Source organism: Halichoerus grypus, chromosome 2, assembly GCF_964656455.1.
Source record: "Halichoerus grypus chromosome 2, mHalGry1.hap1.1, whole genome shotgun sequence".
NCBI classification, from domain to species: domain Eukaryota; kingdom Metazoa; phylum Chordata; class Mammalia; order Carnivora; family Phocidae; genus Halichoerus; species Halichoerus grypus.
Genome location: NC_135713.1, coordinates 75,069,734 through 75,096,480, shown reverse-complemented (window position 1 = coordinate 75,096,480; position 26,747 = coordinate 75,069,734). Strand labels below are relative to the sequence as shown.

The window sequence follows — 26,747 nt, the reverse complement described above, 5'->3', positions numbered from 1 at the left end:
CTTACTAACAGGAGAAGTGGGAAACAAACAACCTGGGAACACAGGCTATACATGCAATCAAATAACAAAAACTATATTTAGATATGCAGATACACATGCAGTACATTTCTAGGAAGGTGAGAACCTTGAAAGATTCTGAAGATTGTTACTAAAATTTGTAACAACTTCAACCAGTTTGATATGGGTGGGAAACTATTTCAAGGAGTAAGGCTCTGATGGAGTTTTTAAGAAAAAGTCCTTCATGGTGTTCTAGGGTAAAAGAGACATGTGTACAATAATGAATGGCCAAACATACTTGGGGAAGGAAAACGTATTTAAGACATAGATGATGAGGCAGAATTCCATGAGGAAGAGAAGAGTTTTAGGAAGGACTGAAGTTTGGTATAATGATATGTCATTGAAACTATTGTGTCCATGAGACTCAAATGAATGAACTCCCCAAATAGCTATTATACAACCAAGATTATTTTCCTATAGAGATTATTTGTTTCTAATCATAAGTGGACTCTTGCTAAAGTTTTCCTCATAAAATCAGAAACCTTATCCTAAAATCAGAAATATTTCCCTAGTACATACTTTAATCTAGAATATTCCAACTTCTATTTTTGGAAGCTAGTAAAAAATAGGAGGAAAATAAAACAAAAGTAATTATTATGATAATTTTCATGTCTTCATCAGGATGATTATCCTCAATTTTATACTTCTTGGTAACTCCATAATACAGCTGTAAACTTAAAGGATTGGTCATTATTTTGTTCTTGTTAAATAAGCTTCAAAAATAATCATAGCTTAGTAAAGTATAAATAACCTCTTGAAGTTCTATTCCTAAAAACACTCCACCATTTGCAAATGCTCAAACACCAGTAAGTGACTTGCAACAGGTAGATAATAAAGTTCTGGAGATATAATGCACAACATAGTGACTATAGTGAATAATACTGTATTATAGATTTTAAAGTTGCTAAAATACTAGGTCTTAATTGTTCTTACTATAAGAAAGAAGTGGTAATTATGTGAATTGACAGAAGTGTTAAGACTACAGTCTTAATTTCAGAATCAGAAGTGGGGCTGAACCCGGTAAGTTATATAGATCCCAGGGTTAAAGCTTAAAGCGATGTAAGAACAAGGAGTCAGTCACATGTAGATCCTGTATTAACAAACTTGAAAATTCTCTTCTTTACACTGCAACAATTTCCACTTCTGCTGTAAAATCTTTACTTCATTTTTCCTGACCTCTGATTTTTAGCCTCTTCAGAAATTCTACAAGCCTTAGTTTTTCTTTCTTTTTTCTTCTTCTTCTTCTTTTTTTTTTTTTTTTTTTTTTGATAAGATCATCTTATCAGAGAGAGAGAGAGAGCACAAGCAGGGGGAGTGGCAGGCAGAGGGAGAAGCAGGCTCCCCTCTGAGCAGAGAGCCCAATGCATGACTCAATCCCAGGACCCTGGGATCATGACCTGAGCCAAAGGCAGATGCTTAACTGACTGAGCCACCCAGGCGCCCTAGCCTTAGTTTTCTTTCACAACCATCTTCACACAGATTTCAATGTTCGGAGCTCATTACCTCCATTTCCATTGTCATTCCCTAATTAAATATTTTTTACCTCCTCTTTGGACACAATTTTGTTTGCATATCTACATGTTGACAGAGTTCCCCCCAACTCAGTCCAATCAATATAATAGTTCAGGTTTTTAAAGGCTCAACTGATGTATAATCAATCTCTGATCCTGCACCCAGTTGAGAAAAGGTAAAATAATAAAGTGTTTGTAGTTATATTCACTGTTATGAAATGTATTCACCTGATAGCGTTCTATTATAATTTTCATGGCTATTATTGTTTTACGAAAAAAATATTGCCTGTTTATGATTAATACTTATTAATTACATTTATTTTTTAAGACTGTATTTCAAAAAAATTCTTTCAAGATCTATACTTTCACAGGCTGAATTCCAGCATAATCTCAAGACTCCAGGTAATCAACATAGCAAATCAGTATACTTTCCTAGCTATCTTTTTTTTTACAAAACTGCAAATAGTTTATAAATCTTTATCTCTCCAAACAATGGTGTCTTTTATCTCTTAAAATCCTTCTGGAGGCTCTGCCCCAGGCCCTCAGGGTCAGTACCTTACAGATCACCTTTAGGACTGAAAAGCTCCACTGGAAAAAAACAGGCGTTCTATGAGTTTTAAGTTTTACTCACATGTTAATGAGATATTTTGTTAGAACAAATACTACTTATTGTGTATATATCAAGCACTAAGGCAGGTTTATTTTTAATTCTCTGATTTTTCAAAGTAGGTATTTTTATCTTCTTTTAATAGTTGAGCAAACTGGGTTTTAGGCAGATTAATGGACTCACCTACAACCACAAAATTAAGAGTTTGTATTTTAACAGTGATCTGCCTGATTTAAAAACTCAATCCCAGCTTGCATTCCCACCAACAGTGTAGGAGGGTTCCCCTTTCTCCGCATCCCCGGAGGTTCCTCAAAAAGTCGAAAATAGAGCTACCATACGATCCAGCAATTGCACTACTGGGTATTTACCCCAAAGATATAAATGTAGGGATCCGAAGGGGTACATGCACCCCGATGTTTATAGCAGCAATGTCCACAATAGCCAAACAGTGGAAAGAGCCAAGATGTCCACTGACAGATGAATGGATAAAGAAGATGTGGTATATATACACAATGGAATATTATGCAGCTATCAAAAGGAATGAAGTCTTGCCATTTGCAACGACATGGATGGAACTGGAGGGTATTATGCTGAGCAAAATAAGTCAATCAGAGAAAGACATGTATCATATGATCTCACCGATATGAGGAATTCTTAATCTCAGGAAACAAACTGAGGGTTGCTGGAGTGGTGGGGGGGTGGGAGGGATGGGGTGGCTGGGTGATAGACATTGGGGACGGTATGTGCTATGGTGAGCGCTGTGAATTGTGTAAGACTGTTGAATCACAGATCTGTACCTCTGAAACAAATAATACATTATATGTTAAAAAAAATAAAAGAAGATAGCAGGAGGGGAAGAATGAAGGTGGGGAATCGGAGGGGGAGACGAACCATGAGAGACTATGGACTCTGAAAACAAACTGAGGGTTCTAGAGGGGAGGGGGGTGGGGGGATGGGTTAGCCTGGTGATGGGTATTAAGGAAGGCACGTATTGAATGGAGCACTGGGTGTTATACGCAAACAATGAATCATGGAACACTACATCAAAAACTAATGATATAATGTATGGTGATTAACATAACATAAAAAAAAAAAAAAGCTCAATCCCATTTTACTGTGGTGGCTCTTAACCAGTACTGTATATTTCAATTGCCTGGGGGAAACGTTTAAAACTGAAACTTACTTAAATTAAGTTTTAATCAGAGAAATACATATATACAATTAAGAAAAACCAAAATAATACTGTTAGACTGGTAGTGAAAGACAGCAATCCTCCACCTTTTCTCCACCCATCTCCGACTTCTTTCTCCAGAGACAACCACTTCTTTCTTAGCTTTTTAAATAATGTGTTGATACTGCTTTACTGACCTCTCTATATTAGATCTTGACTGTTTTTTCCCCATTACACACACCTCTCTCCTCTCCAATCCCCTCAATATTACACAATCATTTTTTGTTGTATTAGTATTCAGTTTTACATAATTATGACTGACTTTATATGACTAGTATTATTCGCAATAGAAGAATGCAGTGTAGTTCCTGAAAAACTTTGAATTTTCCTGTTTCATAATGGATTTATTTCCTTAATTTTTAAAAAATTTGCAGACCACCAATTCATCCTCAGACTCTGAAAAACTAAAAATCTCGCTATCTTTACACTGAACTATTTCATATTTCAACATACATACTTCATTCATTCAGCAAATTTTCCTGAAGAACTAAAAAAAGCCAAAAAAAAAGTGTCCAGATGCATGAATTGGAAATGAAAAACTAGTATCTATGATTTCATCACAATCCCATTTCTATTGCTGTTTCTTTCAGTTAATCTAAAGTTAACCAAACACATGACTCATCAAACATCTGCTGACCATCAATGAAAAACAGGTATGTTTAATTATGTGAGAAAACTCAAAAACTAAAATATACTAACATACATATAAATACCACATAAAAGAATAATGCAGAGAATTTGGTGCAAGATATCAAATGTAAATTTATGTATATACTTTTTAAAAACTTGCTTTATGAACTTGTTATATTCTTAGAATCTGCTAAATAATTGTCATTAAAAGGGTAAAATTACTTACATCTATTACATCATTACATAGAAATGTTCATAATCTTTATGAATAAATGAATATAATTTATTGTACATAAAAAGGATTGCAAATATAATCAATTAAGTGGATTAAATAAATTAATCCATTCACTAATATAAAAATTAACTATTAATTAACTAATAATTAACTATTAACTGTATTATTGAATGAATTAATTAATATTAAATTAATGGACATAAAGAAAAACTATTAATAAAAGTCATTTTCCTGTGTATTAAATCTAATAGAATTGTCATTTGGCAAAAACAAAACAAAACAAAACAAAAAAAAACCTGGTGTGAATCTTACTGCTATAATAAAATCACCTTTCCTTTCAATGATACTATAATTTTAATTTTATATCCCAGGGTAAATGTTAATTTGGACACCACACAGAAAAACATATCATAAATAAGTATTTGAGCTTTCGGTAATCCTTAATGTTAATATTAGCCTTACACATTTCTGTCAGTTTTCTACACCTCAGTAAAACATCTTGGAAAAAATTACAATCTTTAGGAACAGAAGAAAGCTCACCTTATTACAAAATTGTGACTGTCAATCTCCTTTCCACATTCACTATCTAGCAGAATGCCAGAATTTCCAACAACTGCACAGGTCTTAAATCTGCGATTTTTCATTGGTGAAACTTCAGGTAGGAGGCTGTGGAGATCCTGAGAAATATTTAGTGTCCGACGCCTGTCTAGCACATAGTGTATGACATCACCAGGCTTAAAACTGCTCTTGACCACTGAGACATCTCTTTCTGCATCTAGGAAACGAAGAATGTTCTTCCTATATGGAAATACAAGCAAAGTTTTCCATTAATGACAACATATCCAAGAACTGGTGATATCATGTACAAAGTAACATATGATAAAATGTAAATTGGTATACTATGAATCTTAAATTGTCCAATTAAGTAGATTCTATTGATATTGAATTTGTTCTTAAAAAAATCATTTGCTTATAGTTTCTCAATGGTTTGGTAAATAAATATAGTATATACATCTATTTATAGAGTGAAAAAAGATACAGAAAATTTAGTTTATTCTGGTGCAGCCACTGTGGAAAACGGTATGGAGGTTCCTCAAAAATGAAAAAAATAACTACTTTACTATCCAGCAATTGCACTACTAGGTATTTACCCAAAGGATACAAAAATACTTACTCAAAGGGGCACATACACCCCACTGTTTATAGACACTGTTACCAATAGCCAAATTATGGAAAGAGCCCAGATGTCCATCCACTGATAAATGGATAAAGAATAAAGAAGATGTGATAGATACACTCAGCCATCAAAAAGAATAAAATCTTGCCATTTGCAACAAGGTGGATGGAGCTAGAGTATATTATACTAAGCAAAATCAGTCAGAGAAAGACAAATACCATATGATTTCACTCGTATGTGGAATTTAAGAAACAAAACAGATGAAAATAGGGGAAGGGGGAAAAAAAAGAGGGAGGCAAACCCATAAGAGAATCTTAACTATATAGAACAAACTGAGGGTTGCTGGAGGGGAGGTGGGCAGGGAGATGGGCTAAATGGCTGATGGGTATTAAAAGAGGGCACTTGTGATGAGCACTGGGTGTTACATATAAGTGATGAATCACTAGATTCTACTCCTGAAACCAATATTACACTATATGTTAACTAAAGACAATTTAAATAAAAACTTGAAGAAAAAAATAAGAAAAATTTGTTTATTAAATAAAATGAAAATACCATGACTTGACTTTGCATAACTAGATATTCTGCTAGCTTTAATTAATTCTCTATAGTCATTTTGTTTTGTTCAGTGTTGTCTAGTTAAGGTAAATAGAAATAAAATGGTTTGGAATTATATCTTACTTAACTCTATGAAAAGGATTAAACTTCCCAATAAATTTATATACATTAATCCAAATCATGTGTATATTACAATTATTTGAAGAAGAATAAAACTATAGTATATGAAAGCCCTTTGAAGCTCAAGAATCCAGGAAGAAAAATGGGTATGTTAGAGGAAAAAATGGATAGATAGAACACCACACTATGCCCGGCAGAGACAGCTAATTGTTCCTTAGTGTTCTTCCTTCCAGTCTTCCTTTTAGTATTTGAATCTTCTAAGTTTTACTCAGGCACATGACTCCTCAGCTAGAAAATTTGCAAGTTTCCAAACTCAAGTGCAGCTGGTTTTGGTCATGTGAGTTTTCTTACGTGGGATATGAGTGGATAATGTGCATGGATATACAAGAGAGAAATAAACTTCCAACATGTTTGATCCATTGTATTTTAAGATAGCACTCTTTTTTGATGGAAGCTTAGCCTATCCCATACATAATAAAGAAACTGATAACAGATGTGAGATGCTGTATAAACAAATATGTAAATGCTAAGTTAGATGATGGAAAATGAAAATAAAGCTATAGCTGGCTGGAAAGCTAGCGACCTTGGCATGATATAGCAAAGCACCTAATAAAATGATGGTCTGCAATAATTTTGGAGTCAAATCCTATATCTAATAAACCTGTTGCTCTTGGAGAAATGGTTAAAAAGAGTTTCTATGCTGTTTTATGTTAGTTGCTCCTTCTAGCAAGGCAATAGAAGATGCAAAGTCAGGCATGAGATAGCCAAGTTGCAAGCTCAGAAGGAAAGGAATATCTCTGGCAATGGCCTGTATGTAAACTGTGTGAAAGTCTGGAAATTGGGACCTCCAAAATGTTTCTAATACCCCACTTAGCAAGAGATACAACTGTAGATCAGAGCCATCCCAGGAACAAGAGTCATCCTTCCTACGTAAGTTTATAGATTCAAATGAGTTAGGAGGGAAATTAAGGGAAAGAGGGTTAGGCTAGAATAGAGGAGACTCAGAGGCTGAAGAACTGTTCAGAAGAAACCTTTGGGTGCAGTTATTTATACCAGTAATTAAGTACAAGGAAATGGCCCAGGAGCCTAAGTTTGTGAGGGAAATATATGGCCAAAGAAACTATAAGCCTTCCTACAGAAATCTGACTTCACCTCATCCTCAAGCTACCAAACATATACCAGCTAGAAGCAATCTGAGAAAGCTCTCTCCAGACTGGAAATTGGATATTAGTTACTGAAGTGCTCTTATTGTGAGCTTGTATTTTCAGAGTGCTAAAAACAATACCATTATTATAACATTTAAGATATGACAGACATGTTTTCCTTTGGTGCTATTACTGTTTAAGCTCTACCGCATTCATAAATGCTATTACTGAGCACAATATGACCTATTCCCATTACTCCACCAAAAGGGCAATTCTCCCAATCACACTTACAAGCCAGAAGCATGACTAGCAAGAAGGGATGGAAAATAACTTAAATCTTTATTTTTGTTTAATTTTGGTTTGCTTTAAATAGGTCCCAGTTTAATGTGTAGTCTTATTAGAAAACCAGTTGACTGAAAACTTTGTTTGACCAGGTTTGATACACAAGGGATATGTTCATTAACTCTCTGGAAAAGAAAATATTTATTGAATTTTTTTCTTCAATCAGAATATCAGGTTCGTAAGTAGAATTTATAGATGAAAATCTGTATAAATGCCCTACAAATGAAACTTAAAAATTAATAGTAATGCTATCAGGCACCATAACAGTTCATATTAACAAAGTACAGATTACATATGAAGACAATTGCCAGAGAAATCAGCAACTTTTGGGTGTGTGAACTGCAGAAAACTGACAAGTCTCTTCTTATGTTAAGCACATATAATTCTTTGCAAAAGTTATCTAGCACCAAGAACAGCAATCCATAGAAACTTTTGTACATACTTATTAACTACCACTTGTTTGTTTGGGGAAAAAATGTAGTAATGCCTGACACCTGTATTTCAAAAAAAATCTCATTTCCTGTGGAAATGACAAGGCTGGCTCTAAAATAAAAGCTGCACGGATGTGGTCAAATCGCCAAACTAGCTGGTATTATAATTTTCCTTTGAACATAGTTTAAAGGTAGTGTTATAGATACTTGAAGATGTAACTCACAAGTAGTGAAATGTTTCCAAGTGTGATGTGAATAGACCAGATATCCAGATTTGAAAGAAGACTTTTTAACTTGGAAATCCAAAAGGGGAAAACACCTTTATTCACGAAACAAGCTAACACTCAAATGCTTGTCAACTGATAGCACAAGGGACTTTCCAATAACAGAACCTTTGCTGTGTTATAGAAATTTAACAACAAAATATTTAAACATAGGTCTTTTACATTCCTGAGTATAATAGAACATCTTTAATTTGTTCACTCTTAGCAAAAATTGATATAAAAAAGTGGACAATGAGTTCAGCGAAATTTCAGGGGTGCCTGTGTGGCTCAGTTGGTTAAGCATCTGCCTTGGGCTCAGGTCATGACACCAGGGTCCTGAGATTGAGCCCTGTGTAGGGTTCCCTACTTAGTGGGGAGCCTGCTTCTCCCTCTCCCTCTGCCCCTCCCTGGGCTTGTGCTCTCTTTCTCTCTCAAATAAATAAATAAAATCTTTAAAGAAAAAAAAAAAAGTTCAGCGAAATTTCAAAAGATACCACATTGCCTAACTCTTGAGATAAACGGCATAATTATTAAACTCAGATAATACTATGTGTTCTTCCAAAACTGTTTTATAGGCTCAACAATTGTTTATTCTGTTAGAGCAGTATTTGCGTTTTTAAACTGAAAGAAGGGTGAAAGGAAACCTTGAATGTCTCCAGTAAGTTCTTTTTCTTATATTGAACTAAACGTTTAGTTTCCATCTTAGGGCTTACATCTATGCATGGAAAATTATTTGAGCTAAGATTCCTGGTGTAGGATTCAAGAAAAACTGAAAATAATTACTCTGAGTGAGCAGTATTGTGGCTTCAATGCTTAATATTTTTTTTGGAAACAGTAAGGAAAGGTTAGGGTTTTTTTTTCCTCCCTAGCAAGCTGTAGGCATTTTTTATTTTATTTTTTATTTTTTTTAAGACTTTTAGTTATTGAAAGAGATAGAGAGAGAGCATGCGCACAAGTGTGGCAGGTGGGGAGAGAAGAGGGAGAGGGACAAGCAGACTTTTTCTGAGCACAGAGCCGGACTCGGGCCAGATCCTAGGGACCCTGGGATCATGACCTGAGCCCAAGGCAGACATTTAACCAACTGAGCCACCCAGGCACCACTAGGCATTTTTTAGATTATAGATGTAATGGACTATAAAAAGTTCTGTGGATTTGCTAAGTCTAGTTGTTATTCACACTGTAAATATATGAAAAAAAGAAAACTAGTGCTTAAATATAATTAAATGTCATTGGAAGCATGAAAAACTCTTACAGTGAACTGAACAATATTTTCAGTATCACCAAGAACATACATGCTTTTGCTCAGATAATTGACATAAATGAAGAGAGCAGATTAAACAAAATTATTTCAGAATGAGAGAGATAGAAAGGAAATTCAGTTTAACTTCTGGGTTCTAAAGAAACATGAATTGGGGAGCCTGGGTAGCTCAGTCGTTAAGCGTCTGCCTTCGGCTCAGGTCATGATCACAGGGTCCTGGGATCAAGCCCGCATTGGGCTCCCTGCTCCGCGGGAGGCCTGCTTCTCCCTCTCCCACTCCCCCTCGCTATGTCTCTCTCTGTCAAATAAATAAATAAAATCTTTAAAAAAATAAAAAAAAAGAAAGAAACATGAATCAACAAAAGCTAAGTTTAATATGCAGGCTGTCTCAATACTAGTTTTCCTGATAGGTGATCCAGTCATTACCAGATATTTAAAGCAGGGGTTGTGTTTTCTGTGTTTGACTGCAAAGAGCAACAACAAAAAAGATCCCTTATAGGTCTTTAACTGTCATTTTGTGGGCATAATTAACTTTTGAAACCCTATTAATAAGCAAAAACCTAAATTCAGCAACTGTCTTAATGTTAAAGATAACTGAAAGAATCTAAAAATATGTTTCACTTTCAGTGAGACTAAAAATCTTAGTCATAAAGATTATTTTTTGTTAGGCAATGCTGGTTTAAACTGAAAGGCTGGTTGAGACTGTTCAACGGACAGGAATAGATTTTATACAGAAACTTTTCAACTGAATTTTCAACTAGAACTTCCCTTTCAACATCACACATCACTTGAAATAGCAGCTGCAGAGTTCCAGAGAATTAATTTACTAAACATTGTTTTCACTTGTGAAATGTTAAATATAGCTAACCTATCACCAGGTGCCACTCTTTCTTCTCTGTAGGTTTCTTGTCAACAACAAGCATACGTGCTGTGGCAACTAAAATTTAATCTAAATGACACTGTTGACTCCATCAGCGAGTATTGTTAAGACAAATCTTACAGCTGGAATGCATCACAAGTTGAGAAGCAAATTAGGTTATGATACATGTATTAGGAATCAGTTTTTGCAAACTTTGGACTTCAGACAAAAATCACCAAATCAATTCAATTGTTACTAACGTGGTTTACTAAAAAGAAATTTAAAAAGGTTTAAGAAGTGCCGAGTGTTTCATTATGCCTACAAAAAAGCAGAGAGAACACACAATTTTTTGTCTCAAAGATTATTTTGGCAAGGCAAGATTCTTCAAAGCACTGAAAGAACATAACCTGTAGCTTGTTAGGGCTTCTGAGCTTAGGGTCCCAGCTGTTATAGAAAGATATTCTAGTAGCAAAGAAAAATCCTACGCAGCCAAATGAAAAGGCAAAATGGCCTCAAAATGCTTGAAGAAAAGCATTTTTTAGTTTAATTTACACCTCAGATGGCCATTTGATTATTTGACCCAGCATTTAGTAATACGGATGAATACTATATTTTATTATTTTGGAGCAAAAAAAACTCTCCATTGTGTGTACTGCATAAGGCTGCATTTTTAGTATTAAAATAGAGTCTTCCAAGAAATTTGTTTCATGATAAGACCTTTGGTTCTAGTTAGATAGGCCTAGCTTTGAAGCTTGACTCTGCCACTAACAAGTTGTATGACCTAAGATGTGCTCCTCTGGCTACTTACTGAACAGAGTAAGTAGAAGAATTGTATGTGGACCTTTCTCTAAAGTAAATCAATGCATGCAACAGCAAGTTCTTTTTGGTAGGTAAGCATATATAAATTTGCAGTTAAGTTTAGTTAACCTGCGAGTTTGATCTGTTTAAAAACCTTGACATCTGATGATATTAACTTGAAAATAGTCCTTCTAATTATGATGTGCCTTGATGAGTAGTTGAGCTCATATATCTCTATGCATCCACATCTGGTATTGTAATTCCTTAGGTTTCTATTCAGCATATGAAGAATGAGGGGAAAACAAAGAAAAGAAACAACCCAAAGATGGGGAAAAAAGGGTCAAGTCACAAGTGTTGGACATGACCAAATACTCTCTTGGTACAATGTTTATAGATTTACTCACAAACATCTGATACATTTTAAATATGTCATTTCTTTTTTTTTAAGATTTTATTTATTTATTTGACAGAGAGAGAGAAAGAGAGAGAGCACAAGCAGGGGGAGCAGGAGAGGGAGAAACAAGCTCTTTGCGGAGCAGGGAGCCTGATGTGGGGCTCATCAATCCCTGGACCCTGGGATCATGACCTGAACTGAAGACAGACGCTCAACTGACTGAACCACCAAGGAACCCCAAATATGTCATTTCCTAGCTTACAATAACAAAGAACAAACTACTACCAATAAAATCAAGTCCTTAACCAAGGTAATTATTTTAATTGTGAAGTTAGCTGTGGAATGGATAAACTCTTCTAAATCTTGATGAATTTCCAAAGCACCATGAAAGTGGAACCATCTCTCTCAAAAAACTCCCCAGAGGTACAGTTGTTTGATGAACATATATGAATTAACTCTTGCTGTGTTTATGAAAGTAGCAGAGTATATATAGGGTTGAAAAAATTAGTAATAAGAAAAAAATCATTTCTACAAATGTAGGGAAAAACAACTTATCATCAGTGACTGCTTCACATGTTAATACAAATAGATAAATAGTTTATTAGGAATGTTACAAGAGCATTATAAGTTTAATGAGATTTTTAAAATGAGAAAGATTTGTAAGCATGGTTTAATCATGTAAGATCAAAAATGATTAGTTGTAATATCTTAATCAAAACTTCAAAGTAGAATTTTAAAAACACTTGTAAAATATGCCCACACCCACTCACAGAAACCAAGTAATGTGGTTCTTCATAAATGTTACAGATGTGGGGAAGAAATAAAGAAAGATAATAATCCAAATTAGTTTATCATTAGTTTCCAGTATGAAAAACAAGAGCTAAGCTAACAATAGGACATTTTCATATTCTAAATTTTTTATTACAGGTGTCAAGCTGATTAATACTCACAAATCACTAATGCTATAGGCAATTATAATTTTTATGAACTGTATCATGTTGTACAATAATAGTTTTACAAATTATTGTTTCCTTGTAAGGAAGTGACAACTTTGTATGTATTATTCAATATTTGCTCAATTTTTTATTGTTTACTTCTTTATCTGTTAAGGAGAATCATACGAAAAGAGTACTAACATTTCATACGTAATATCATCTGTTATTTTTGAAAACGGATCACCTTCACAGATATGAATGCAATCTTCATTAATTTGTAAAATTGTAATACTGATTTGCTTGGCTCAATTTATATTTAATACCCTTAGCTTGAATATCTTAAAAATAGCAAAATGTACCTCTGTAGCCTCATTTTTGTATAGATACTAGGAAGTATATATTACTTAAACTATTGCTAATTACTTTTTGAATTTACTTATTAGACTTTACCTTATCTGATATAATATTTAGATATATTAATTAAACTATTACAATTTCTTATTTTACTTTACTTTCTTCCATTACTTTCTTTTACCTGATCTGCATAGCCTTACCTAATTGCCTCCCTTCTTGCTAAATCTTTCAGTTTGAAAGTTCCTTTTTTTTTTTTTTTAATTTTTATTTATTTTTTGACAGAGAGAGAGAGACAGCGAGAGAGGGAACACAAGCAGGGGGAGTGGGAGAGCGAGAAGCAGGCTTCCCTGCTGAGCAAGGAGCCCGATGCGGGGCTCGATCCCAGGACCCTGGGATCATGACCTGAGCCGAAGGCAGACGCTAAACGGCTGAGCCACCCAGGCGCCCCTGAAAGTTCCTTTTGAGACATCCTTATAGATCAAATATTTCCTTTATAAATCACCCATAATTCTCTCCTTCCAATATCTACCTCCAAGAAATATGAATCCTTATTCTGTTCTAAACTAAACTATGCCTGTATTTATGACCAGAGTTGTCAAATTTTTCATTTTCTTAAGAGTATATGGAAATCTGTACTTTTAAAGGAATCTCCTAATTTTAATATTGGTTTTAAGGGTTTTTATTTATCCAGTTGAAATAAATCTTGCTTGCTGACCATATTCTACCCAAAAGACACCAATTTATAGACTCTGTCATCAGACCCTACTCATCTCCTCATTCTTGTACTCTGCCTACAAATACACAAAATTTCCCATAACTAAAAGCAACCAAGTACACACTATTTGATATTGCCATGGTTTGATTCATTTCCCATTCCAGCCACTTCCAAAGCTTCAAAACAAACTATTCCTGCATTTCCCTGGCACCCATCTTTTTAAAAATTTTCCAATCTTTCAAGTGTATTTCAACATGGAGTGAGTGTCTTTGCCACAAAGCATTTTATGAACTGCTATGCATACTCTGAAGATGAGTGTTAGTAGACTCTTCCCGCAAGGTGCTCATAATCTACATGACATGTAGGTATGATCCAAGAAGTGAGTAGATAGAAACCCAGACAGACAGAGCAATGGCTTATCCTAGTAATGACTTACAAAATCTGTGCAGTAATGTCCATTCATTGAATAATTAGAATTTTGCCAATATGAAATTGCAATGATTTTATTATGTAAAGGATAGTTCTCTAAAACTTTCAAAGAGTTTGATTTACTGAAATGCTCTGATTTCAACACATCAACCAATATAGCAACGTAGTTGCAGGAAAACATGATGTGTTCGCTTCCTCCATGCTCAGGAAGGTCTGGCCCTAACCTTCTTATTAGTTGTAGAATTGTACCAGAAGAAAATAAGATATAATAGATATATGCAGGCCTTGAGTTTGATTTCGAGAGCTTGTTTCAGGCAAAATGCCAAAATCTTACAAAGAATAAACCAGTACTCTAGAAAATTCATTTTCTGACTTTTGTCAATTTAGGATATAATTACTGAGACTTTTATTACAGAAACTCACATAGAAATATCCATCTATAGAGTAAATAAAATTTATTTAGAATAGTCAGCAAAATAGGAGTTGGATAGGCTCTACTTTCATCCAGTGTGAAAAGATAGAAGAAATGTATGAAGACTTAATAAAGAAGTTAAAGATAATTCTCAAAATATATGTCCATCCTGAGTAATAGAATAAAAAAAAGTCTATTAAATGTTAGTATTCCGTTGAATATTTTATTCCATTAGAATAAAGACAGTATATTCAAAACTCACATATTCATCCTTAAATTTCTGACTGCATAATGATTTCAGTTTTATGGTTTCATATCCTTCATTGATCAACATTAAGTAGAGCTGGTTCACTCTTTTATTAAAGTATTCATACTTAAACTGTAAATCAAGCATTCAATATAAGTTTGCCAAGCCCAATGTATTCGAGAACATGATGTGAAATTTATTATGGCTTATTAAAGAAACTCACCTTATTTCCAGGACCAAAGAGGAATTGATTTTCCAACCTTCTACAGAGTGCTGGAAGATTGAAGAGCCAGCCTTTCGAATGATTTTATCAGAACTATTGACAAGGGATCGACTCAAACACAGTTCACCATCTCTGAAACCAAACAAAAATGCCAGCTCTGTGAAAGTAAGAAGGATTTTATCTAAGTAGCATAATACATAATTTGATTTGGATTACTGATTACAAATTGTCGATACAAATTTTTCTACATGGTAGACAAGGTATGAGATTGATGAAAGGTATTATAAGAAATAAGAGAATATGACTTTATCAGGACAATCTTTACCCTTATTCTCTTTGAAATAAAAACATTTTTCATATAAAGAAAAGGTCTTTGTGGTGTTTAAAGAAAAAAGAAACTTGTCTTCAAACTCGATCCTCCCTCCCTGTTGTGTTTAACAATAGAGACAGGAAGTTTGGCCACTTCTCCTGCATCTGTATAATTGTGACTCTCAAGATTGTAATTTTATTTTTTTTACAATGGAAAGAGATTTTGTTTTGGAGTAAGAAGACTTCGGAATATCAGGTGATCTGGGCATGCTGGTGATTCTTTCACTTGCTAACCTATATGTCCTTGGATAATATTCTCTTTCTAGGCCACAGTGGCCTTGCCTTATCTTGAAAATTGCAATAACATTATCTACCATGCAATGACTTTGTGAGAATTCAGTGGGAGTCTGTATGTGAAAGTAATTTATAAAGCACTATTGAAGTGCTAATTTCTAAAATTACGTTGAGTCCCAAATCATTGCAACAATGAGACACTCTCCTGATTGTTGGTGGTGGGGAGACAGATTGCAATGAGGAGAAAGAAAACTCATTCAGTAGCCATTTTTAATGGTATTTTCCATTACATCACACACACACAATCAACTGTGCTATCCCTTTCAATCAATACTGTCAGGCAAGTATATAGGTGGCGTGGTGGTGCTGGTCATAGTGCTGACAGTGACAGATACCTATGACAGCATTTGTATCACTAGGACAGTTATAGGAGAACCAGTTTATTGTTCAATAGACTATTTTCTTAGTACTTTATAGCCTAAAACCCATACTCAGAGAAACAAAATGTTATCTGTTTATGGTATAGCCCTTTCAGTATCTGCATTTATTTCTTTACATGTTAACTCTTACTTTTTTAAAATCTCAAAAATAGAGTTAAAAAGTAATATGACTATTTGCTCAGTCACAAAGTCTAAAACTGTGTTCATTATGTAGGCAATCCTCTCCTACTATCAATGGAAACATTGCCTGTGTAACAGCTGTTAGATGAATTCTGTAATTAGAGGTTTATAGTTTGGTATTTTGGTTTGCATTCTTTTTTAAACATGTACCAATTTGAAGCAACTCAAAGCATCATATGCAACTACTCCCTGTGAAATTTAGAACTCATAAAAATCAATATTTTAAACTATCCTACTGATGAAAATGATACATTTGCATGCCTATGCATGGCCAATAATAATCATTTTATAGAGGTAACTTAAGATGCTAGGAAACATAGGGTGCAATTTACTACTCAGTGGCCCAGAAGTCAATTTTTATATTACATGTTTAATGATAATAACTACATATGAATGAGAACACGGATATATACAGAACCTAACCTTCACACTTTTGGAGATATGCCTTCAAGAATATGGGTACAAACTCTCACCATTTCTAAGGGTAGGGATTTTTCTCCTATCTTCATCTTGTTAACTGGATTGTTAATATCATCTTTTTCTAACCACAGATTGCCATAATTATAACAATTATTTTACCACCAATTAACTTTCATAGGAGAAGTAAAAATATACATGGGCTGGCATTCTTAAATATCTGTGGAAGATTGTTTCGCTGACATGTAGCTAAAGGTACATTTTGCATTGCAAAATAATTGCTTTGATGTATTTAGTTATATGGAGGCTTTTCAGAACCTCCAAGACTTAAAAAAAAAAAAGTGCTTTAAAAGTTTAAATCAGTTTTATATTAATGAAATACTACCATATAACTCTGCCCTTTGAACTGTTTTCACTGAACTGATGATAAACCAAAATTCAGTTTCATTCCTGGAAAGAACTTTGAATGAAAATAGCTACAACTAGTCCCACTTCTTGAAGTAGATGGAATTCCTATGTAAGAAGGCTAGACTTAGTGCAATCTGAGTCCCTGGAGCAAATTTCTTTGTATAAAGTTAAATGAGTCCCAAGGGATGTTTCCATTTGTGACCTTGGTAGTATTCTGTCTTAGAAAGGCTTTTCCTTTAATGCAAAGCATGAAGGATGTTGCCACCCCCTACTAGTTTTTCATTCCAGATCAAACCCAATTACTATACAGCTGCACTGAAAACATTTCTTGCATAGGGCTATATACAGGAATATCCAACATATACTTCTAAAGAGAAAATCACAAAACACATCAGGGAAATAATGCAGCATAAAGCAATATATTTTATAAAGTAATCCTGCTTATGTTGAGCTAAGAAAACCTTACAATGATGGTAGTGACAGAATTTAATCATCAGTTATGTTACTAGTTTTTACAAATATTTTTCTCTTTGAAATATGAGTTGCCAGGCATCACTACAACTCATTCTATTAATTCTGCAGTACATAACAAATATAATTTTGTTTCTTGAGATTAGGTCCCAAAAGCCCCACATTCAACCCCACTGAAAACTCTTCATAACTTGGCTTTGGAATGAATGTGTTCCCCATGAACTAGGTTAAATTTCCTCCTTAATATAAAATTATAAAAGTCATTCAAAAGAAAACAACTTGCATCAAACTAAGCCTGAATAGCAACAGCAGGCAATTTGGTGTCTTCATTCCCTAAGTGTCAAACAACTAAAAATTAAGATGAGATGTACTACCTTAACCTACTGCTTATGGTTTTTAGTAGAATTTCAAATGAAACAGATCGTGGGTTTCCTGATTGATAAGTGGGTTCTACCCTAGAACCAACTGGAACTAACTTTGCTGACAATGGCAGTATTCTAACTATGAATGCTTATCTCCACTGTCAATATTATCATAAGTTTCAGAATTCATATGGACAATTATTTCGTGAGACAAAGTACACAGTCAAATTAAAAAGGAAATCTCTAGATGATAAGAAAATTAGTCTCATTTGTGGTCAACTAGGAGCACAGTATGTGGCAAGTTTTAAGGAATCGCAATCAAAACAAATACTTGTGTGATAAATATTTAAGTTTATGCCACACTTTCAAATACATTATCTTATTAAACAAGCACACCCACATATTTTTATCTGTAAGACCCTTAAGTTAACACAATTATACCCAAAGAGCACACAAAGTCAGTGAAATCATGGGTCAATTGTGAGGCAAGTGCCATTTTTCCAGTTATGAAAAAACATATACATACACACACACACACACAAACACACACACACATATATATATATATATATATATGTCAAGGATAAACCACTTTATAGCCTCATGCCTTTTGAGTTAAACTTTATTAACTAGTAATCATACCAGGCAATTAATAGGTTTGCATGAAAGGTTAAATTTCCAATAAGTACGTGACCTATTCTCAAATAATTCCTTATAAAAACCATGCTTTTAGTATTCCTCTGGAGATATGAGAACGTGGATGGTAGGCAGGAAAGTTGTGCTGGTGTTCTCTTCTGCGTGGAATGACTGCTCAATATTGTATATAAGAACAACGCTGCACTCACTCTAGATGGGACCTCCAGTTAAGAGGGGGAGGTGGAATAAAGAAACTGCCTGCATATTGCAAATGGTAGCAGGAAAACGAAATATGAGGAGGGATTTTGGCGGGGGGGGGTTCTAAGGTACAAGGATTGTGGAAGGCCCTTAACTGAACCTACTGCCCACTCTCAAGTCATGCAGTACCTCCCAAAGGTCTGAGATTGCCTGTTACCTCATTTTTCAATGATCTGGGCCAAATCTCCACTCTACTCATCTCAAAACTAGCCCCTCTAAATGGCTTGGGGGTAGAACTAGAGTCAATGAGATCATTAGGTCGTTGGATGAGTCAACTCCTCCACTAGAAGCACTATTTGGAAGTTGAAACGAAATCACGAACTAGTATCACAAGCTTTTCCACCGAACGTTCCACCTTGAGGGAAAACGGAAAGAGCGCTCAGGCGGACTGGCTGTGGCCGCATTTTCCGGGCAGCGCCAAGTGCGCCGAGGCAGGGCAGAGCGGGCGCCGGCCGAGGCGGCGGGGGAGCTGCAGGGCGCGAGAAGCGCGGCGCCCGCAGGCGGCTCTCAGCCCTTCCCCCGCACCACCGTAATTGCGGGTTTTAATTAAGGAGGAGGAGCCTAGTTGCCCACAGAGCCGTAGAAGTGATTTTTTTTTTTTTTTTTTAAGACGGGACCCGGTTCCCGAAATAAAGGCTCTAACCTGTCTCCTCACTCATTCTTCCACCCTCGCTGCCAGCTCTCTCGGAGGAGGGGAGGTAGCCGGTGCGTGCGTACCTCGCTTCCTGTTTGATTAACTCACGCGCCCGCCTCATGCTTTCTCAGAGGAGCAGGCGAGCAACCGCAGCTCAGCCCCAAGAGGGGGCGAGCGAAACCCAGCGGAGCTAGCCCAACCGCGGAGCCGGTGCCTGCGCCCGCCTGCTCCTCGTCGGTGCCCACCGGCCCGCGGCGTCCAGGAAAGGGCCACAGGAGGAAGGTTGCCCGGGAAATGTGGAGCGTCCCAGGTCGGTCATTTCCCTGCGAGGGACACGGGGTGTGCGCCCCCTTCCTGGCGGCGGCGGTTTAGGGAGGCCGGGAGAGGGCTCCTGGACGGCATGGGACGCCCCCTGTCCACCTCACTGGTCCGCCCACTCCTGCTCCTCAGCCAGCCGAGGGCCCGAACCCTCAGAGTTCTGGCGAGGCTTGGCGGCTTTGTCTGGGCTCACGCTTGTGTTCCGAGCCCACCAGCCCGTAAGGGAACAAAGAGCCTCGACCCCCACGCCCAGCCTCCGCCTCTCCCCCACGCGCCGCTTTATCACCTTCCCCGAGACCCCTTTGTCTGCCTGGGAAGCACAGGTCTGCCTTGCATGCCCCCGCCCCAGCCCAGAGTCCTGCTTTGCTGACAATTGAGCTAGGCTGCGTTTTCAACCCACCCACTCCCTGTGTAAGCGACCTCATATAGTTAGGATTTTTTTTTTCTTTTCCAGAATAGACCATTTGTAGATTTGTCGATGCATAACGACCATCCAGCTCATTCTTTATTTGCTTTTTCATTCCCTTCCAGTCCCTTTCGACTGTACTTCTGCTTAGTTTCCTATAAAACAGCAAATTCTCTGTTAAGTGTAAGCCTCCGTCTTGCTCACTTAAATACTCATTACTTAGGGAGGAGCAGGAATATTAAATCGAGTGCATGAAGTTTGTGTGTGTGTATTTGTGCACGCGTGCACGTTTTAGCAGTCTTTACATGCGCACATATGCGCGCGCGCGCACACACACACACACACACACACACACTGGCAAGGGCTCTATCTTCGTTTTAATAAATGCCAGGGAACATGAAAACCAGGCTGGCATCTGCCAGTGTGGAGTTTCCGATAGCGGACGCCTCCGGATGAGGGAGGATTTCCGAAACAGGACTTTGAACAGAGTTGACAACCAGGTTCACATCCTCAGAAAACACTTCCAAGCTATGTAAGCAACACAAAGTTGCAGCCACCTCCTGGGTAAACTTCAAAGCAACAGAGGCCAGGGGAAGGGAGGAAGGAAGTGCGATATTTAGAGAACTTACTGGGGTGGGGGAAGCTTCTGAACTCATTTAGACAAACTAAAGAAATAGCAGAAATATAGTCTGTGTGAAGCTACAGTACCCAGTTTCTAAAACTGTAACCATGACGCCCATGCGTTTTACCCACAGAAGAGCAAATAGGGAAGAATCCTTGGTTGTATTGGAGTTTCTAATTCAAATGATACACAGATCTATCCAACGCCAAAGAAGAGGAAAGAAACAGGAGACGCATTTCCTGCTTTCTGGGCTTTAACTTCAGCCTTTCAGGAAGCCACCTCTCTCTACTATCTCCTTAGAGTGATAGGGCAGAGAAAGAAGGAAGGACAACCACATGGGGAATGAAGACATCTCTCTTGAGTTCTGCCCAGGGCTTAAAAGGAAGGACAAGGGCGCACGTTCTTTGTTGACACTTCTGCAGTGACTTCTCCTTGGGCGTGTGAGCCCCGGCGCCAGCACAACTGTCACTACCACCACACAGGGCAAGTTGAACTCATCCTGGGAACACGCCGTGGAGAAGCACACACACCTCAACAACAGCCTTTGTTATTTAATTCATGAGACTAAACACACAAAAGCTCATCAGAACACACATACTATCCCAACCCTCACTCTACCGTCTATATTCCCATTTCATTTATGGCTTGACTTTTTTTGTTTGTTTGTTTGTTTTGTTTTGTTATATCCTGAAATGAAGCTTTGCATTTACCCGATGAGTTGCGTCTCCTGGTGCTCCTCAGTTCTTGCTATTTCTTTTGTCTTATAAAAGATCAGGAGCAGACTTATCGTGCAGATCGTCCACCTCTTCCTAATGGAGCGCATCTTGGGTGCCCGGGAAAGTCCTGGTTGCCCCAGCTCCCTCACCTTCTCTTGATATAAAGGCTCCGTTTTGGGGAGAGACAGTCGCGGGGGGAGATCTGTAAAATTCGAGGAGAGCGTGGAGCCGGGATCTCAGGAGCAGGTCGCAAGGGTCCGCTGCGGCCGAGCTCCCGCTGGTCCTTGAGCGCTGCCCAGCGCTCTCCCTTCCGGTTCGCGCCAGCCCTGCTCGGGTCGCTCCGCGCTGCCTCCCTGGGGCTCAGGTTTCTTCTCAGATGAGACACCTTGTGCACTGGAGGTGGCGGCCGCTTCTGCAGCTGGGTTCAGGGGCGTCACTGGCCCTTCCCTTTTCCTCGCAGGGAAATGATGAGCAAAACCAGCCAATCACCAGACAGAGGGGGCGGAGGCTGCGGCTGCCTCGCGTTGCTGTCGGCTGCTTGGAGAGTAACGTCGCCGGAGCTGCCTGCACAGCGCCGGGAGAGGAAGCTTACAAGCTCACAGTGGTGTACACACACACACACACACACACACTCGCACGCACGCACGCACCAGCACTCGCACAGCCCGGGGTGAACGCAGCGCTCCAGGAGGAAGTCAGGTCGCCCTCCCGGGAAGCCAAAGCATCAGCTCTCTGGATGAGCGCGGAGATAGTCTGTCCTTATCAGCGTGGAGAGGACACCTCAGCTGGGGACAGATTAGAGACGCATCTTGCTCGAGAGATGCTTCGTTTTCGTTTTCGTATAGAGCGGAGGTGGGGGGAGGGATGCAGAAGGGGTAGTTTCTTCCTAGCGCCTTTGCTAAACATACACACTCGGACATACACACGCGAATGCACATACACACGCCCTCCCAAGTAGAGTGAATCGGAGTAGGGAGGGGGAAGTAGGATGAGGACGTTTTGTATTCCGTGCACAGCTCAATCTGGAAAGTACAAATACACACATGAACCAATTAGCTGATCGCCCACTCAGGGTGGGTGGTGGATGACCACCCCGATTTAGGATCTAGCAGGAAACAAGTGATGACAGAGGTGTCAGGCGCTGTGGATATTTATGTGACTCTTTTTCATTGCCATTTGGAAACTCCTCACGCAGGAGTCAAGGAAACTCCAATCCTCCTTAAACTTCACTGCGGAGAAACAGAATTCTGAGAAAAAGCAGCCCCCAAGGACATCCTTTTTAAATGCAAGTACATCCAGACACAGGAGAAAGAAAGGAAAAAAAAAGGTAGGAAGATAAGAAGAAAGGAAAGAAGGAAGGGCAAGTTCTTCCTCAAAAGTCTCAGTGATGTGTATTTAACCTCCGTGTTCACGCTCTCCTCACCTCCTACTGTTTTTCTAACTCCTGTTGTATTGTGTGGCAGGGGAACTTTCAAGTCCTGGGTAACCCTCAGTCTGAGTACTTCCTTCACTTTTCTTTGGTCTTGCCCTCACCAAGAGAGAAGCTTGCTGCTCCGGTTGGGGTTGTACCCATGCCTTGGTTTGGCTGGTGGGAATGGGTCTGGAGGCACCCCTAGTGTGAGATCCTATCTGGAAGCCAGGAATTTCCCCCATCTATAAGCAAAGTTTCCAAGTTCTCCGCTTTTTCCCCTCTCCACCCCTTTCCCATAGGTCCAGCAGCCTCTCTCAATTGAATTACTTGTTCCTTCAGGTTGTGCAGAGGCTCCAGCTGCCATCCACTCTTGGCCCCTGGGGTTTATACTTCCCCAAGCCCGGAAATGATGAGGCCCACCACCAATCCTTGGACAGAGCTGAGCAAGAAGGGGAATTCTGAGTTACTACTCCCCTGACAGCTTAAGATAACAACTATAACAGCCAGCACCTTTGCTTAAAATCCTGAGGTCCCTGCCAATGTTTGCCATTCCTCGCCTAAGGTTTAAGAAGTTAAGAGCCTCTCAGTTGCTAAGCCTCATCTTCGCAGCAGAGTGAACTAGGGGGTTGGGTCTAAAATGCTCAAAGGAGCAAGTAATTATGAGCCTTTATTGACACTACAAGTGGCCCACTGGGAGCCTTTGGAGTTTATTGATGTCTAGGCAAATCCCGCTAGCGTCTCTATCACACTGACTTCTCAACTAGCAGAAACTGCAAGAATAAAACAGCTTCTTATTTAAGTTAAAAGGGAATAGGGGCCGGGAGAGGGTGGGCAATGCATGGTTAGGATTTTTTAGGTTAATTAATTAAATTCTTTAGGTTAACATTTGGTTTTTAAACAGTAAACAAAATATTTTGGATTCTAAATAAAACACTTGCTGATGGGGATGGAGTAATATGCATCACTTAATTAAATTCATACAACATATTTTGAGCAACTAATATGGTCCATGCAATATGTGAGGACAGAGGAACACAGAGATGAATAAAATATAGCATCTAACTAGGGAGGAAGTTCGCTCACTGTGGGAAGATGGAGGGCGGGGGGACAGATTGTAAAAGAATTAAGTTGCAATGTGGCGCCATGAACTAACACCAGCATTTTAAGTATGTGTCTCCTATCTGGGTACACTACAGGGTAGAAGCAGATGGAATGTTTAAGTTGTTGGGAGCAAGGAAAGTGATCTTCCTGGGAGAGGGCACACATCAACTGGGGTTTGCAAACCTGAGGGGCAAGCCCGGCAAAGGGAGGGTTCAACACTGCAGTCAGAGGAAAGATTATGTGCACTCCGGAGAGGAATAAAATGCTGGTGCTTTGGGAAACTTTGAAGTAGTTCAATATTGTTAGAACACAAAGTGGGAAAAGGGAATAGTAGGACATAAGTTTTTAGTGTGACCATAATATATTATAGTTTTACAATGTCAAACTGTCTTCTCTAATGGGGAAGTTGTAACAAGAAAATCTGCAAGAGGAAAGTGGGTTTAATTCATGTATTAAACTTCAAGTAAATTAGGGGGAACTGTTCATCTGGCCCAAACAGACCAAAACAAACCCACCAGCAGCAAAACAAAAACACACCAAGAACTAGTTATGGGGGTACATAAGAAATTTAAACATCGATAAGAGAAAAAAAATGAACTCTCCAGCTGTAAAATGCTGCTATTTCTGTATTCATTAAGCATAACATCTTTTATATTGAGGTGAACACTTCTGAATGACTGATAATGGTTCCGTGAGACTCAAGAGATTCCCCTTTCCCATAGTTGAACAATTTTGAGTTTAGAGTGCAATTTAGTGTCACTTGTTTAATATGATTAGATTCATGAAATATGCATCCATAACAATTTGTCAGGTTAAAAAAGTAAAATAAAAAAACATACAGGCCAACACTCAGGCCAAACGGAGGATAGTCTGATTCTTCTCAATATGCAACTAGGTACAAGAACCGTAACCTAAATATTGAGTAAGAAATCTTATTGACACAAGAGTCTTTTGGACTCAACTCCTTCCATTAGAATGCCCCTTTTGATGATCCTAAGAAATTAAAGTTGTTTCTAAATTTCCATTCCATCTTTGGACTACAAGCTCTTCAATAAAGAGAACACATTTGTCTTTATTCAGCACAATTCTGCAGTTACACAGAACCCGATGAATAAATAATGCAGGTAATGGCAGCTGGTTTTAAAATGTTACTTTATCCTTTAACTTCATGTAAATCATGCTTTAATTGCTGGATGCTCCCTCTTCTTTAGCTGGAAAGAAATGGGTACACACTTTGAGTATCATAGTATAATGGCCCATAACATTTTTTTAATCAGTTATTTTTTAGAACGGTTTAGGTTTACAACAATATTGAGCAGGAAGTATAAAGACTTCCCTTATACCCTCTCCTCTAAACACGCACAGACTCCCCCACTATCAACAGCCCACGCGAGAGCAGTACATTTGTTAAAATCAATGAAACTACATTGACATATCATTATCATCCACAGTTCATAGTTTACATTAGGGTTCATTCTTGGTTTTGTACATTCTATGGGCTTTGACAGATATATAATGACCTATGTCCACCCTTAGAGTATCATAGTTTCCCTGCCCTAAAAATCCTCTGTGTCCTGGCTATTCATGCCTGCCCCAGCCCCCAAGCCCCAGGCAATGGCTGATCTTTACTCTCTCCATAGCTTTGCCTTTTCCAGAAGTCATATAGTTGGAATTATACAGAATGTAGCTCTTTTATATTAGTTTCTTTTACTTAGCAATATGCTTTAAAGATTCCTCCATATTTTTTCATGGCTTGAAACCTCTTTTTTTTCTTAACATCAAGTAAAATTCCGTTGCCTGGATATATTATAGTTTATTTGAGTACCTGCTGAAGGACACCTTGGTTGCTTCCAAGTTTGGGCAATTATGAGTAAAGCTGCTATAAACATCCATGTGCAGTTTGGGTAAATACCAAGGAGCACAGTTGCTGGTAAGATAGATGGTAAGACTATTGTTAGCTTTATAAGACACTTTATAAAGAACTTGTTTTTTCTGCTGAATTGTCTTCCAAGTGGCTGTACTATTTTCCATCCCACCAGCAATGAATGAGAATTTGTGTTGCTCCACATCTTCATCAGCATTTGGTGTTTTCAGTGTTTTGGATTTGGGGCATTCTAATAGGTGTGTAGTGGTATCTCATTGTTGTTTTAATTTGTATTTTCCTGATGACATATGATGTGGAACATCTTTTCATATGCTTATTTGCCATCTGTATATCTTCTTTGGCGAGATGTCTGTTCAGATCTTTTGTCCTTTTTAAAACTGGGTTGTTGTTCTTACTGCTGAATTTAAGAGTTCTTTGTATATTTTGGATAACTGTCCTTTATCACATATTTCTTTTTGCAAATATTTTCTTACACTTCATGGCTTGTCTTCTCATTATCTTGACAGTGTCTTTCATAGAGCAGAAATTTTAAATTTTGATTAAGTCCAGTTTATCAATTATTTCCTACATTGATCATGCTTTTAATGTTGTATCTATAAAGTCATTGTCAAACTCAAGGTCATCTGAATTTTTTTCATATGTTATCTTCTGGGAGTTTTATAGTTTCCCATTTTGTAGTTAGGTCTATTATCTTTTGAGTTAATTTTTGTGAAGAGTGTAGGGTATAGGTCTAATTTTTTTTTTTTTTTTTGCATGTAAATGTCTAGTTGTTTCAGCACTGTTTGCTAAAAGACTATCTTTTCTGCATTTGTGTTTCCTTTGCTCCTTTGTCAAAGAGCAGTTGAATATACTTGTGCCTGTTTCTGAGCACTGTATCTGTTTCATTGATCTATTTGTCTGTTCTTTCACCGGTATCACATTTTCTTAATTATTGTAGCTTTATAGTAA

General features: G+C 37.7%; 1 protein-coding gene and 1 long non-coding RNA gene across 4 annotated transcripts in view; one reads left to right on the top strand and one right to left on the bottom strand.

The window, feature by feature from the left end:
- ST8SIA4 (ST8 alpha-N-acetyl-neuraminide alpha-2,8-sialyltransferase 4) overlaps nucleotides 1-21,848 on the bottom strand; it is a 97,733-nt gene extending 75,885 nt beyond the window's left edge. For both annotated transcript variants that reach the window (XR_013445662.1, XM_036101813.2), the window contains exons 1-3: nucleotides 21,397-21,848; nucleotides 14,932-15,063; nucleotides 4,812-5,069 (exon numbers count right to left, since the gene is read on the bottom strand). Coding sequence is in view for 1 of the 2 variants with exons in the window: in XM_036101813.2 (XP_035957706.1) it covers nucleotides 4,812-5,069; nucleotides 14,932-15,063; nucleotides 21,397-21,509 (503 nt within the window). In the remaining variant the exon portion in view is untranslated. The remainder of the gene's footprint in view (nucleotides 1-4,811; nucleotides 5,070-14,931; nucleotides 15,064-21,396) is intronic.
- LOC118553296 (uncharacterized) overlaps nucleotides 18,907-26,747 on the top strand; it is a 110,384-nt gene continuing 102,543 nt past the window's right edge. Inside the window, exons 1-2 of one of the 2 annotated variants that reach the window (XR_013445663.1) lie at nucleotides 18,907-19,650; nucleotides 21,863-22,729. This is a non-coding gene — a long non-coding RNA (uncharacterized LOC118553296). The remainder of the gene's footprint in view (nucleotides 19,651-21,862; nucleotides 22,730-26,747) is intronic. The other variant, XR_013445664.1, reaches the window with a different exon arrangement.